This window comes from Taurulus bubalis (genome assembly GCF_910589615.1).
Source record: "Taurulus bubalis genome assembly, chromosome: 15".
Lineage (NCBI taxonomy): Eukaryota > Metazoa > Chordata > Actinopteri > Perciformes > Cottidae > Taurulus > Taurulus bubalis.
The window spans coordinates 22,630,918-22,644,495 of record NC_136603.1 but is presented as its reverse complement, the minus strand read 5'-3'; the positions used below and the strand labels follow the sequence as shown (position 1 = coordinate 22,644,495).

The 13,578-nt window shown below is 43.2% G+C and overlaps 6 protein-coding genes across 6 annotated transcripts in view; all 6 read right to left on the bottom strand.

The window, feature by feature from the left end:
- The window catches only part of LOC306747679 (collagen alpha-3(VI) chain-like), a 143,096-nt gene that overhangs the window by 86,548 nt on the left and 42,970 nt on the right, over positions 1 to 13,578 (bottom strand).
- On the bottom strand, positions 402 to 1,259 carry LOC306747383 (collagen alpha-3(VI) chain-like; the record flags this gene model as incomplete). The annotated part of the gene is made up of 2 exons (XM_079230439.1): positions 402 to 1,009; positions 1,241 to 1,259. 2 exons carry the CDS (start codon positions 1,257 to 1,259, stop codon positions 402 to 404), a joined length of 627 nt encoding a protein of 208 aa, XP_079086565.1.
- On the bottom strand, positions 2,065 to 2,922 carry LOC306747382 (collagen alpha-3(VI) chain-like; the record flags this gene model as incomplete). The annotated part of the gene is made up of 2 exons (XM_079230438.1): positions 2,065 to 2,672; positions 2,904 to 2,922. 2 exons carry the CDS (start codon positions 2,920 to 2,922, stop codon positions 2,065 to 2,067), a joined length of 627 nt encoding a protein of 208 aa, XP_079086564.1.
- LOC306747381 (collagen alpha-3(VI) chain-like) lies at positions 2,952 to 10,295 on the bottom strand (the record flags this gene model as incomplete). The annotated part of the gene is made up of 7 exons (XM_079230437.1): positions 2,952 to 2,977; positions 6,224 to 6,817; positions 7,079 to 7,678; positions 7,911 to 8,504; positions 8,768 to 9,367; positions 9,601 to 10,194; positions 10,289 to 10,295. 7 exons carry the CDS (start codon positions 10,293 to 10,295, stop codon positions 2,952 to 2,954), a joined length of 3,015 nt encoding a protein of 1,004 aa, XP_079086563.1.
- Positions 10,422 to 11,984, bottom strand: LOC306747380 (collagen alpha-3(VI) chain-like; the record flags this gene model as incomplete). The annotated part of the gene is made up of 3 exons (XM_079230436.1): positions 10,422 to 11,056; positions 11,290 to 11,883; positions 11,978 to 11,984. 3 exons carry the CDS (start codon positions 11,982 to 11,984, stop codon positions 10,422 to 10,424), a joined length of 1,236 nt encoding a protein of 411 aa, XP_079086562.1.
- On the bottom strand, positions 12,111 to 12,997 carry LOC306747379 (collagen alpha-3(VI) chain-like; the record flags this gene model as incomplete). Its single annotated transcript, XM_079230435.1, has 2 exons — positions 12,111 to 12,745; positions 12,979 to 12,997. 2 exons carry the CDS (start codon positions 12,995 to 12,997, stop codon positions 12,111 to 12,113), a joined length of 654 nt encoding a protein of 217 aa, XP_079086561.1.

Sequence of the window (13,578 nt, the reverse complement as noted above, 5' to 3'; positions counted from 1 at the left end):
AATTGACCTCTGAATCTCTGCTGTATTGTACTACAGAGACGCGATCATTGCTTTCTCCCACATTGAGTTTCTCCACCACTTTCTCAACAAAATCACGCATAGCAGGGAAGCCATTCCTTGTACTATCAGAACCATCCAGAAGGAAAACAACATCCTTTTTGGGAGTATCAACTGAGAAAGACAGGAAGACAACAAATATAAACCATTGCGAAAGGCACGATTGTGTATTACCAATAAAGTCATAAACTGTTTTCTGAAAAACACAAACATTGCCTTCTCTAATTTTTTACAGTAAATAAAAACGCCACAACATTGAGCTAAACAGGTTTTTGACTTGATCAATTTCCCTCAATTGTAGGGGAAACTAGTCAGCTAACATTTCAGGCCGTCAAGAGGCTGGTTTACATACCAGGTACAGTTGGTGCTTCTGGGGTGACGTCAATAACCACAGCCTCCAAGGAGGACTGAAGTTGCTGTTGGATACGTTGAAGGTCAGTGAAATCAGACACAGCGAAAGCAGAATTGCTATCGTGGGATATCTTCTGCAGTTCTCTGCTATCAGAACCCTTTGTTCCAATTGCAAAGGTCAAGACACCCAGCTGTTTGAGAGCAGCGGCTGATTCATCAACACTGTCAGAAGACCGGCCACCACTTAGCAATATCAGGACCTGTGGAACTCCTTCCAGCCGCCTGCTTCCAGCAGAGGCTGTGAAGACATTATCCCTCAAGTACTGGAGAGCTGCTCCAGTGTTGAGGGGTCTTCCGCCTTTGTGCCTCAAACCTCTGACAATGTCAAGGATCTCGACTTTGGTCGCGTATGTGTTCAAATAGAACTGGACAGCTGAATCTCTGCTGTACTGAACGACTGAGACACGGTCTTTGTTGTCATCCACACTGAGTCTCTCTACTACTCTTTGGACAAAGTCCTGCATAGCTGAGAATCCAGTTCTAGTACCATCTGATCCATCCAACAAGAACACAACATCTCTTCCTTTTGGCTGTGTCACCACTGGGGAACATATAATTCAAGACATATTTAGGTTCATGTGTCAAACATTTACCATACGAAAGTCAGATGATAAAAATTAATCCCATTTTTTTTTATTTACTTGATTAATCCAGGCTCAACTTTTTGGGGTTAAATTGCACTGGCTAACCTACATTTAGAGAAATACACTTTGATACAGTTCAATTTGCATACTACCATGATCTTAAAATGCAAATTCAGTCACATTCTTACCCGTCTTTGTTGGTGTCATGGGTGTGGTGCTCACTAGTGCTGTGCTCATTAGCGAGGAGAGCTGTTCTTGGACACTGGGGAGGTCAGTGAACTCAGACACGGATAGAGTGTAATTAGGATCCTGGGTTATTTTCCGCAGCTCTCCACTGTCAGAGCTCCTTGTTCCAATGCCAATGATAACGATGCCCTGCTGTTTGAGAACAGAGGCTGGAGTATCTACATTGTCAAAAGACCTTCCACCATTTAGCAGGATCAATATCTGTGGAACACCTTGCAGGTGCCTACTCCCGGCGGAGTTTGTAAAGACGTTGTCTCTGACGTATTGGAGGGCGGCCCCGGTGTTGAGGGGTCTTCCTCCTCTGTGTCTCAGCCCTCTAACCGAATCCACAATATCTCCTTTTGTGGTGTATGTATTCAAATAGAAATTGACCTCTGAATCTCTGCTGTATTGTACTACAGAGACGCGATCATTGCTTTCTCCCACATTGAGTTTCTCCACCACTTTCTCAACAAAATCACGCATAGCAGGGAAGCCATTCCTTGTACTATCAGAACCATCCAGAAGGAAAACAACATCCTTTTTGGGAGTATCAACTGAGAAAGACAGGAAGACAACAAATATAAACCATTGCGAAAGGCACGATTGTGTATTACCAATAAAGTCATAAACTGTTTTCTGAAAAACACAAACATTGCCTTCTCTAATTTTTTACAGTAAATAAAAACGCCACAACATTGAGCTAAACAGGTTTTTGACTTGATCAATTTCCCTCAATTGTAGGGGAAACTAGTCAGCTAGCATTTCAGGCCGTCAAGAGGCTGGTTTACATACCAGGTACAGTTGGTGCTTCTGGGGTGACGTCAATAACCACAGCCTCCAAGGAGGACTGAAGTTGCTGTTGGATACGTTGAAGGTCAGTGAAATCAGACACAGCGAAAGCAGAATTGCCATCGTGGGATATCTTCTGCAGTTCTCTGCTATCAGAACCCTTTGTTCCAATTGCAAAGGTCAAGACACCCAGCTGTTTGAGAGCAGCGGCTGATTCATCAACACTGTCAGAAGACCGGCCACCACTTAGCAATATCAGGACCTGTGGAACTCCTTCCAGCCGCCTGCTTCCAGCAGAGGCTGTGAAGACATTATCCCTCAAGTACTGGAGAGCTGCTCCAGTGTTGAGGGGTCTTCCGCCTTTGTGCCTCAAACCTCTGACAATGTCAAGGATCTCGACTTTGGTCGCGTATGTGTTCAAATAGAACTGGACAGCTGGATCTCTGCTGTACTGAACGACTGAGACACGGTCTTTGTTGTCATCCACACTGAGTCTCTCTACTACTCTTTGGACAAAGTCCTGCATAGCTGAGAATCCAGTTCTAGTACCATCTGATCCATCCAACAAGAACACAACATCTCTTCCTTTTGGCTGTGTCACCACTGGGGAACATATAATTCAAGACATATTTAGGTTCATGTGTCAAACATTTACCATACGAAAGTCAGATGATAAAAATTAATCCCATTTTTTTGTATTTACTTGATTAATCCAGGCTCAACTTTTTGGGGTTAAATTGCACTGGCTAACCTACATTTAGAGAAATACACTTTGATACAGTTCAATTTGCATACTACCATGATCTTAAAATGCAAATTCAGTCACATTCTTACCCGTCTTTGTTGGTGTCATGGGTGTGGTGCTCACTAGTGCTGTGCTCATTAACGATGAGAGCTGTTCTTGGACACTGGGGAGGTCAGTGAACTCAGACACGGATAGAGTGTAATTAGGATCCTGGGTTATTTTCCGCAGCTCTCCACTGTCAGAGCTCCTTGTTCCAATGCCAATGACAACGATGCCCTGCTGTTTGAGAACAGAGGCTGGAGTATCTACATTGTCAAAAGACCTTCCACCATTTAGCAGGATCAATATCTGTGGAACACCTTGCAGGTGCCTACTCCCGGCGGAGTTTGTAAAGACGTTGTCCCTGACGTATTGGAGGGCGGCCCCGGTGTTGAGGGGTCTTCCTCCTCTGTGTCTCAGCCCTCTTACCGAATCCACAATATCTTCTTTTGTGGTGTATGTATTCAAATAGAAATTGACCTCTGAATCTCTGCTGTATTGTACTACAGAGACGCGATCATTGCTTTCTCCCACATTGAGTTTCTCCACCACTTTCTCAACAAAATCACGCATAGCAGGGAAGCCATTCCTTGTACTATCAGAACCATCCAGAAGGAAAACAATATCCTTTCTGGGAGTGTCAACTGAGAAAGACAGGAAGACAAAAAATGTAAACCATTGCCAAAGGCTTGATCATGTTTTACCAATAAAGTGATGAACTGTTTTCTGAAAACACAAACATTGCCTTCTCTACTTTGTTTACAGTAAGGAAGCATACCACAACCTCTTTTCACTCGACATCATTGAGCTAAACTGGATTAATTTCTTTCAATAGTAGGTGGAACTATCCAGTAAGCATTTCAGACCGGCCAGAGACCGTGCTTGTCAACATACCAAGTACAGTTGATGGTTCAGGACTGATTTCAATAACCACAGTCTTTAAGGAAGACTGAAGTTGCTGTTGGATGTGTTGAAGGTCAGTGAAATCAGACGCAGAGAGAACAGAATTGGCATCGTGGGATATCTCCTGAAGTTCTCTGCTATCAGACCTCTTGGATCCAATTGCAAAGGTCAAGACACCCAGTTGTTTGAGAGCAGAAGCTGCAGCATCAACACTGTCATGAGACTGTCCGCCACTTAGCAATATAAGGACCTGAGGAACTCCTTCCAGGCGCCTGCTTCCAGCAGAGGCTGTGAAGACATTATCTCTCAAGTACTGGAGGGCTAAACCAGTGTTGAGGGGTCTTCCGCCTTTGTGCCTGAAACCTCTGATTATGTCAAGGATCTCAACTTTAGTCCCATATGTGTTTAAATAGAACTGGACAGCTGGATCTCTACTGTATTGAACCACTGAGACACGGTCTTTGTTGTCATCCACACTGAGTCTTTCAACTACTTTTTGGACAAAGTCTTGCATAGCTGGGAATCCAGTTCTAGTACCATCAGATCCATCCAACAAGAACACAACATCTCTTCCTGTTGGCTGTGTCTCTACTGGAGTAGATATAATTTGAGACATATTTAGATGTGTGTGTCAAATGTTTTTTGTGCAAAAGTGTTATGTTGAATGCTGGCACAACAGTTTCGTCAGATTGCCACTAGCTGACCTAAACTTACAGTAATTCACTTGATTACAGTTCAATTTGCGTCCTACCAGTATTGTGAAATGTTAAAATCAGTGACCTCCTTACCAGTAACTGTTGGTGACATTGGCTTGAACCTCACTTGCCTTGTGCTCATGAGAAGGGAAAGCTTTTTTTGGACACTGGGGAGGTCAGTGAACTCAGACACTAATAAAGTGTAATTAGGGTCATATGATATTTTCTGAAGCTCTCCACTGTCAGAGCCCCTTGTTCCTATTCCAATGACGATGATGCCCTGCTGTCTGAGAACAGAGGCTGGAGCATTCACATTGTCAACAGACCTTCCACCATTTAGCAGGATCAATATTTGTGGTACACCTTGCTGGCGCCTACTTCCAGCAGGGTTTGTAAAGACGTTGTCGATGAGAAATTGGAGGGCGGCCCCAGTGTTCAGAGGTCTGCCTCCTCTGTGTCTCAACCCTCTGACCAAATCAACAATATCCTCTTTCATGCTGTATGTATTCAGATAAAAATGGACCTCTGCATCTCTGCTGTACTGGACGACAGACACACGGTCTTTTTTCTCTCCCACATTTAGATTCTCAACTACTTTCTCGACAAAATCCTGTATATCAGGGAAGTAATTAAAGGTGCTATCCGAACCATCCAGAAGGAATACAACATCCTTTTTGGCAGTGTAAACTGAGAAATGACAGGAAGACAACAAATAAAACACGATTGTAAAAAGCAAGCATCAACACTAATCTAAAAATAGTGGATTATTTTTTTTAAAGGCCAAGCACTGACAACTTTCTCAAAAGTATGAACGCACACAACCACCTTATTTCAATCACAAAAATTTAGCAAAACAAGACTTTCACTTATTTTATTTCCCTTAGTGGAGGTGAAACAAGTAAGGTAGCCTTTCAGAACAACAAGAGGCTGGTTTACATACCAAGTACAGTTGGTGCTTCTGGGATGATGTCAATAACCAGAGCCTCCAAGGAGGACTGAAGTTGTTTTTGGATACGTTGAAGGTCAGTGAAATAGGACACAGAGAGAACCGAATTGGCATCGTGTGATATCTTTTCGAGTTCTTTTCTATGAGACCTCTTGTTTCCAATTGCAAAGGTCAAGACACCCAGCTGTTTGAGAGCAGAAGCTGCTGCATCAACACTATCAGAAGACCGGCCACCACTTAGCAATATCAGGACCTGAGGAACTCCTTTCAGACGCCTGCTTCCAGCAGAGGCTGTGAAGACATTATCCTTCACGTACTGGAGAGCTGCTCCAGTGTTTAGGGGTCTTCCACCTTTGTGCTTCAAACCACTGACAATGTCAAGGATCTCAACTTTTGTCGCGTATGTGTTCAAATAGAACTGGACAGTTGGATCTCTGCTGTACTGAACCACTGAGACACGGTCTTTGTTGTCATCCACACTGAGTCTCTCTAATACTCTTCGCATAAAGTCACGTATTATTGGGAATCCAGCTCTAGTTCCATCTGATCCATCCAACAAGAACACAACATCTCTTCCTTTTGGCTGTCTCTCAACTAGAGTAGATACAATTTGAGACATATTTAGGTTTGTGTCTGAAGTATTTCTCATGCAAAAGTCAGATGTTGAAAGATAGCTTCAAGTTTGAACAATTTCCTCTTTGATTACTGGGATAAACGGGTTGTCACATTGCGACTAGCTGACCTATACTTCTAGTAATTCACTTGATTACAGTACAATTTGCATTGGACAATGATTTTGAAATGTAAAAATCAATCACTTTCTTACCAGTTACTGTTGGTGTCATGGGTGTGACCCTCACTAGCCTTGTGCTCATTAGAGAGGCCAGCTTTTCCTGGATACTGGGGAGGTCAGTGAACTCAGACGCTGATAGAGTGTAACTAGGGTCATATGATATTTTCTGCAACTCTCCAATGTCAGAGCTCCTTGTTCCAATTCCAATGACAATGATGCCTTGCTGTCTAAGAACAGAGGCTGGAGTATCTACATTGTCAACAGACCTTCCACCATTTAGCAGGATCAATATTTGTGGTACACCTTGCTGGCGCCTACTCCCAGCAGGGTTTGTAAATACAGTGTCACTGACAAATTGGAGGGCGGCCCCAGTGTTGAGGGGTCTGCCTCCTCTGTGTCTCAGCCCTCTGACCAGATCAACAATATCCATTGTTTTGATGTGTGTATTCAGGTAGAAATGGACTTCTGCATCTGTGCTGTACTGGACGACAGACACACGGTCTTTGTTCTCTCCCACATTGAGTTTCTCAACCACTTTCTCAATAAAATCTCGCATAGCAGGGAAGCCATTCCTTGTGCTATCAGAACCATCCAGAAGGAATACAACATCCTTTTTGGCAGTGTAAACTGAGAAATGACAGGAAGACAAAAATAAAACACTTTTGCAAAACGTACCGTCGTATACTAATCATAACGTAATGGATTATTTCTATACAGCAGCTAGCATTAAATATTCCAATTCTAATGAGTATTGAAGCATACCACCACCTCTTTTCAAATACAAAAATAGAGCTTATCAGGTATTTCACTTAATACATTTCCTTGAGTGAAGGCAAAACAAGCCAGGTAACCTTTAAGGCCAGCCAAAGGCCGTGCTTGTCAACATACCAAGTACAGTTGGGGATTCTGTGGTGATGTCAATAACCAAAGCCTCCAAGGAGGACTGAAGTTGCTGTTGAATACGTTGAAGGTCGGTGAAATCAGACACAGAGAGAGCAGAATTGGCATTGTGAGATATCTTCTGCATTTCTTTACTATCAGACCTCTTGGTACCAATTGCAAAGGTCAAGACACCCAGCTGTTTGAGAGCAGAAGCTGGTGCATCAACACTGTCAGAAGACCGGCCACCACTTAGCAATATCAGGACCTGAGGAACTCCTTCCAGGCGTCTGCTTCCAGCAGAGACTGTGAAGACATTATCCTTCACGTAATGGAGAGCTGCTCCAGTGTTAAGGGGTCTTCCACCTTTGTGCTTCAAACCTCTGACAATGTCAAGGATCTCGACTTTTGTCGCATATGTGTTCAAATAGAACTGGACAGCTGGATCTCTACTGTACTGAACCACTGAGACACGGTCTTTGTTGTCATCCACACTGAGTCTCTCTACTACTCTTTGCAAAAAGTCTCGTATTGCTGGGAATCCAGTTCTAGTACCATCTGATCCATCCAACAAGAACACAACATCTCTTCCTTTTGGCTGTCTCTCAACTAGAGGAGATACAAGTTGAGAAATATTTAGGTTTGTGTCTGAAGTATTTCTCATGCAAAAGTCAGATGTTGAAAGATAGCTTCAAGTTTGAACAATTTCCTCTTTGATTACTGGGATAAACGGGTTGTCACATTGCGACTAGCTGACCTAAACTTCTAGTAATTTACTTGATTACAGTACAATTTGCATTGGACAATGATTTTGAAATGTAAAAATCAATCACTTTCTTACCAGTTACTGTTGGTGTCATGGGTGTGACCCTCACTAGCCCTGTGCTCATTAGAGAGGCCAGCTTTTCCTGGATACTGGGGAGGTCAGTGAACTCAGACGCTGATAGAGTGTAACTAGGGTCATATGATATTTTCTGCAACTCTCCACTGTCAGAGCTCCTTGTTCCAATTCCAATGACAATGATGCCCTGCTGTCTGAGAACAGAGGCTGGAGTATCTACATTGTCAACAGACCTTCCACCATTTAGCAGGATCAATATTTGTGGTACACCTTGCTGGCGCCTACTCCCAGCAGGGTTTGTAAATACAGTGTCACTGACAAATTGGAGGGCGGCCCCAGTGTTGAGGGGTCTGCCTCCTCTGTGTCTCAGCCCTCTGACCAGATCAACAATATCCTTTGTTTTGGTGTATGTATTCAGGTAGAAATGGACTTCTGCATCTCTGCTGTACTGGACGACAGACACACGGTCTTTGTTCTCTCCCACATTGAGTTTCTCAACCACCTTCTCAATAAAATCTTGCATAGCAGGGAAGCCATTCCTTGTGCTATCAGAACCATCCAGAAGGAATACAACATCCTTTTTGGCAGTGTAAACTGAGAAATGATAGGAAGACAAAAAATAAAACACTTTGGCAAAAAGTACCGTCGTATACTAATCATAACGTAATGGATTATTTCTAAACAGCACCTAGCATGGCCTTTTCCAATTCTAATAAGTATGGAAGCATACCATCACTTCATTTCAAATACAAAAATAGAGCTTATCAGGTATTTCACTTAATACATTTCATTGAGTGAAGGCAAAACAAGTCAGGTAGCCTTTAAGGCCAGCCAAAAGGCCGTGCTTGTCAACATACCAAGTACAGTTGGGGATTCTGGGAGGATGTCAATAACCACAGCCTCCAAGGAGGACTGAAGTTGCTGTTGAATACGTTGAAGGTCGGTGAAATCAGACACAGAGAGAGCAGAATTGGCATCGTGAGATATCTTCTGCAGTTCTTTACTATCAGACCTCTTGGTACCAATTGCAAAGGTCAAGACACCCAGCTGTTTGAGGGCAGAAGCTGGTGCATCAACACTGTCAGAAGACCGGCCACCACTTAGCAATATCAGGACCTGAGGAACTCCTTCCAGGCGTCTGCTTCCAGCAGAGACTGTGAAGACATTATCCTTCACATAATGGAGAGCTGCTCCAGTGTTAAGGGGTCTTCCACCTTTGTGCTTCAAACCTCTGACAACGTCAAGGATCTCGACTTTTGTCGCATATGTGTTCAAATAGAACTGGACAGCTGGATCTCTACTGTACTGAACCACTGAGACACGGTCTTTGTTGTCATCCACACTGAGTCTCTCTAATACTCTTTGCAAAAAGTTTCGTATTGCTGGGAATCCAGTTCTAGTACCATCTGATCCATCCAACAAGAACACAACATCTCTTCCTTTTGGCTGTCTCTCAACTAGAGTAGATCAAATTTGAGACATATTTAGGTTTGTGTCTCAAGTATTTCTCATGCAAAAGTCAGATGTTGAAAGGTAGCTTCAAGATTTAACAATTTCTTCTAAAATTTCTGGGATGAACGGGTTGTCACATTGCGACTAGCTGACCTAAACTTATAGTAATTTACTTGATTACAGTACAATTTGCATTGTACAATGATTTTGAAATGTAAAAAATCAATCACTTTCTTACCAGTTACTGTTGGTGTCATGGGTGTGACCCTCACTAGCCCTGTGCTCATGAGAGAGGACAGCTTTTCCTGGATACTGGGGAGGTCAGTGAACTCAGACGCTGATAGAGTGTAACTAGGGTCATATGATATTTTCTGCAACTCTCCACTGTCAGAGCTCCTTGTTCCAATTCCAATGACAATGATGCCCTGCTGTCTGAGAACAGAGGCTGGAGTATCTACATTGTCAACAGACCTTCCACCATTTAGCAGGATCAATATTTGTGGTACACCTTGCTGGCGCCTACTCCCAGCAGGGTTTGTAAATGCAGTGTCACTGACAAATTGGAGGGCGGCCCCAGTGTTGAGGGGTCTGCCTCCTCTGTGTCTCAGCCCTCTGACCAGATTAACAATATCCTTTGTTTTGGTGTATGTATTCAGGTAGAAATGGACTTCTGCATCTCTGCTGTACTGGACGACAGACACACGGTCTTTGTTCTCTCCCACATTGAGTTTCTCAACCACCTTCTCAATAAAATCTTGCATAGCAGGGAAGCCATTCCTTGTGCTATCAGAACCATCCAGAAGGAATACAACATCCTTTTTGGCAGTGTAAACTGAGAAATGATAGGAAGACAAAAAATAAAACACTTTGGCAAAAAGTACCGTCGTATACTAATCATAACGTAATGGATTATTTCTAAACAGCACCTAGCATGGCCTTTTCCAATTCTAATAAGTATGGAAGCATACCATCACTTCATTTCAAAAACAAAAATAGAGCTTATCAGGTATTTCACTTAATACATTTCATTGAGTGAAGGCAAAACAAGCCAGGTAGCCTTTAAGGCCAGCCAAAGGCCGTGCTTGTCAACATACCAAGTACAGTTGGGGATTCTGGGAGGATGTCAATAACCACAGCCTCCAAGGAGGACTGAAGTTGCTGTTGAATACGTTGAAGGTCGGTGAAATCAGACACAGAGAGAGCAGAATTGGCATCGTGAGATATCTTCTGCAGTTCTTTACTATCAGACCTCTTGGTACCAATTGCAAAGGTCAAGACACCCAGCTGTTTGAGGGCAGAAGCTGGTGCATCAACACTGTCAGAAGACCGGCCACCACTTAGCAATATCAGGACCTGAGGAACTCCTTCCAGGCGTCTGCTTCCAGCAGAGACTGTGAAGACATTATCCTTCACGTAATGGAGAGCTGCTCCAGTGTTAAGGGGTCTTCCACCTTTGTGCTTCAAACCTCTGACAACGTCAAGGATCTCGACTTTTGTCGCATATGTGTTCAAATAGAACTGGACAGCTGGATCTCTACTGTACTGAACCACTGAGACACGGTCTTTGTTGTCATCCACACTGAGTCTCTCTAATACTCTTTGCAAAAAGTTTCGTATTGCTGGGAATCCAGTTCTAGTACCATCTGATCCATCCAACAAGAACACAACATCTCTTCCTTTTGGCTGTCTCTCAACTAGAGTAGATCAAATTTGAGACATATTTAGGTTTGTGTCTCAAGTATTTCTCATGCAAAAGTCAGATGTTGAAAGGTAGCTTCAAGATTGAACAGGTTCTTCTAAAATTTCTGGGATAAACGGGTTGTCACATTGCGACTAGCTGACCTAAACTTATAGTAATCTACTTGATTACAGTACAATTTGCATTGGACAATGATTTTGAAATGTAAAAAATCAATCACTTTCTTACCAGTTACTGTTGGTGTCATGGGTGTGACCCTCACTAGCCCTGTGCTCATGAGAGAGGACAGCTTTTCCTGGATACTGGGGAGGTCAGTGAACTCAGACGCTGATAGAGTGTAACTAGGGTCATATGATATTTTCTGCAACTCTCCACTGTCAGAGCTCCTTGTTCCAATTCCAATGACAATGATGCCCTGCTGTCTGAGAACAGAGGCTGGAGTATCTACATTGTCAACAGACCTTCCACCATTTAGCAGGATCAATATTTGTGGTACACCTTGCTGGCGCCTACTCCCAGCAGGGTTTGTAAATACAGTGTCACTGACAAATTGGAGGGCGGCCCCAGTGTTGAGGGGTCTGCCTCCTCTGTGTCTCAGCCCTCTGACCAGATTAACAATATCCTTTGTTTTGGTGTATGTATTCAGGTAGAAATGGACTTCTGCATCTCTGCTGTACTGGACGACAGACACACGGTCTTTGTTCTCTCCCACATTGAGTTTCTCAACCACCTTCTCAATAAAATCTTGCATAGCAGGGAAGCCATTCCTTGTGCTATCAGAACCATCCAGAAGGAATACAACATCCTTTTTGGCAGTGTAAACTGAGAAATGATAGGAAGACAAAAAATAAAACACTTTGGCAAAAAGTACCGTCGTATACTAATCATAACGTAATGGATTATTTCTAAACAGCACCTAGCATGGCCTTTTCCAATTCTAATAAGTATGGAAGCATACCATCACTTCATTTCAAAAACAAAAATAGAGCTTATCAGGTATTTCACTTAATACATTTCATTGAGTGAAGGCAAAACAAGCCAGGTAGCCTTTAAGGCCAGCCAAAGGCCGTGCTTGTCAACATACCAAGTACAGTTGGGGATTCTGGGAGGATGTCAATAACCACAGCCTCCAAGGAGGACTGAAGTTGCTGTTGAATACGTTGAAGGTCGGTGAAATCAGACACAGAGAGAGCAGAATTGGCATCGTGAGATATCTTCTGCAGTTCTTTACTATCAGACCTCTTGGTACCAATTGCAAAGGTCAAGACACCCAGCTGTTTGAGGGCAGAAGCTGGTGCATCAACACTGTCAGAAGACCGGCCACCACTTAGCAATATCAGGACCTGAGGAACTCCTTCCAGGCGTCTGCTTCCAGCAGAGACTGTGAAGACATTATCCTTCACGTAATGGAGAGCTGCTCCAGTGTTAAGGGGTCTTCCACCTTTGTGCTTCAAACCTCTGACAACGTCAAGGATCTCGACTTTTGTCGCATATGTGTTCAAATAGAACTGGACAGCTGGATCTCTACTGTACTGAACCACTGAGACACGGTCTTTGTTGTCATCCACACTGAGTCTCTCTAATACTCTTTGCAAAAAGTCTCGTATTGCTGGGAATCCAGTTCTAGTACCATCTGATCCATCCAACAAGAACACAACATCTCTTCCTTTTGGCTGTCTCTCAACTAGAGTAGATCAAATTTGAGACATATTTAGGTTTGTGTCTCAAGTATTTCTCATGCAAAAGTCAAATGTTGAAAGGTAGCTTCAAGATTGAACAGGTTCTTCTAAAATTTCTGGGATAAACGGGTTGTCACATTGCGACTAGCTGACCTAAACTTATAGTAATCTACTTGATTACAGTACAATTTGCATTGGACAATGATTTTGAAATGTAAAAAATCAATCACTTTCTTACCAGTTACTGTTGGTGTCATGGGTGTGATCCTCACTAGCCCTGTGCTCATGAGAGAGGACAGCTTTTCCTGGATACTGGGGAGGTCAGTGAACTCAGACGCTGATAGAGTGTAACTAGGGTCATATGATATTTTCTGCAACTCTCCACTGTCAGAGCTCCTTGTTCCAATTCCAATGACAATGATGCCCTGCTGTCTGAGAACAGAGGCTGGAGTATCTACATTGTCAACAGACCTTCCACCATTTAGCAGGATCAATATTTGTGGTACACCTTGCTGGCGCCTACTCCCAGCAGGGTTTGTAAATACAGTGTCACTGACAAATTGGAGGGCGGCCCCAGTGTTGAGGGGTCTTCCTCCTCTGTGTCTCAGCCCTCTGACCAGATTAACAATATCCTTTGTTTTGGTGTATGTATTCAGGTAGAAATGGACTTCTGCATCTCTGCTGTACTGGACGACAGACACACGGTCTTTGTTCTCTCCCACATTGAGTTTCTCAACCACCTTCTCAATAAAATCTTGCATAGCAGGGAAGCCATTCCTTGTGCTATCAGAACCATCCAGAAGGAATACAACATCCTTTTTGGCAGTGTAAACTGAGA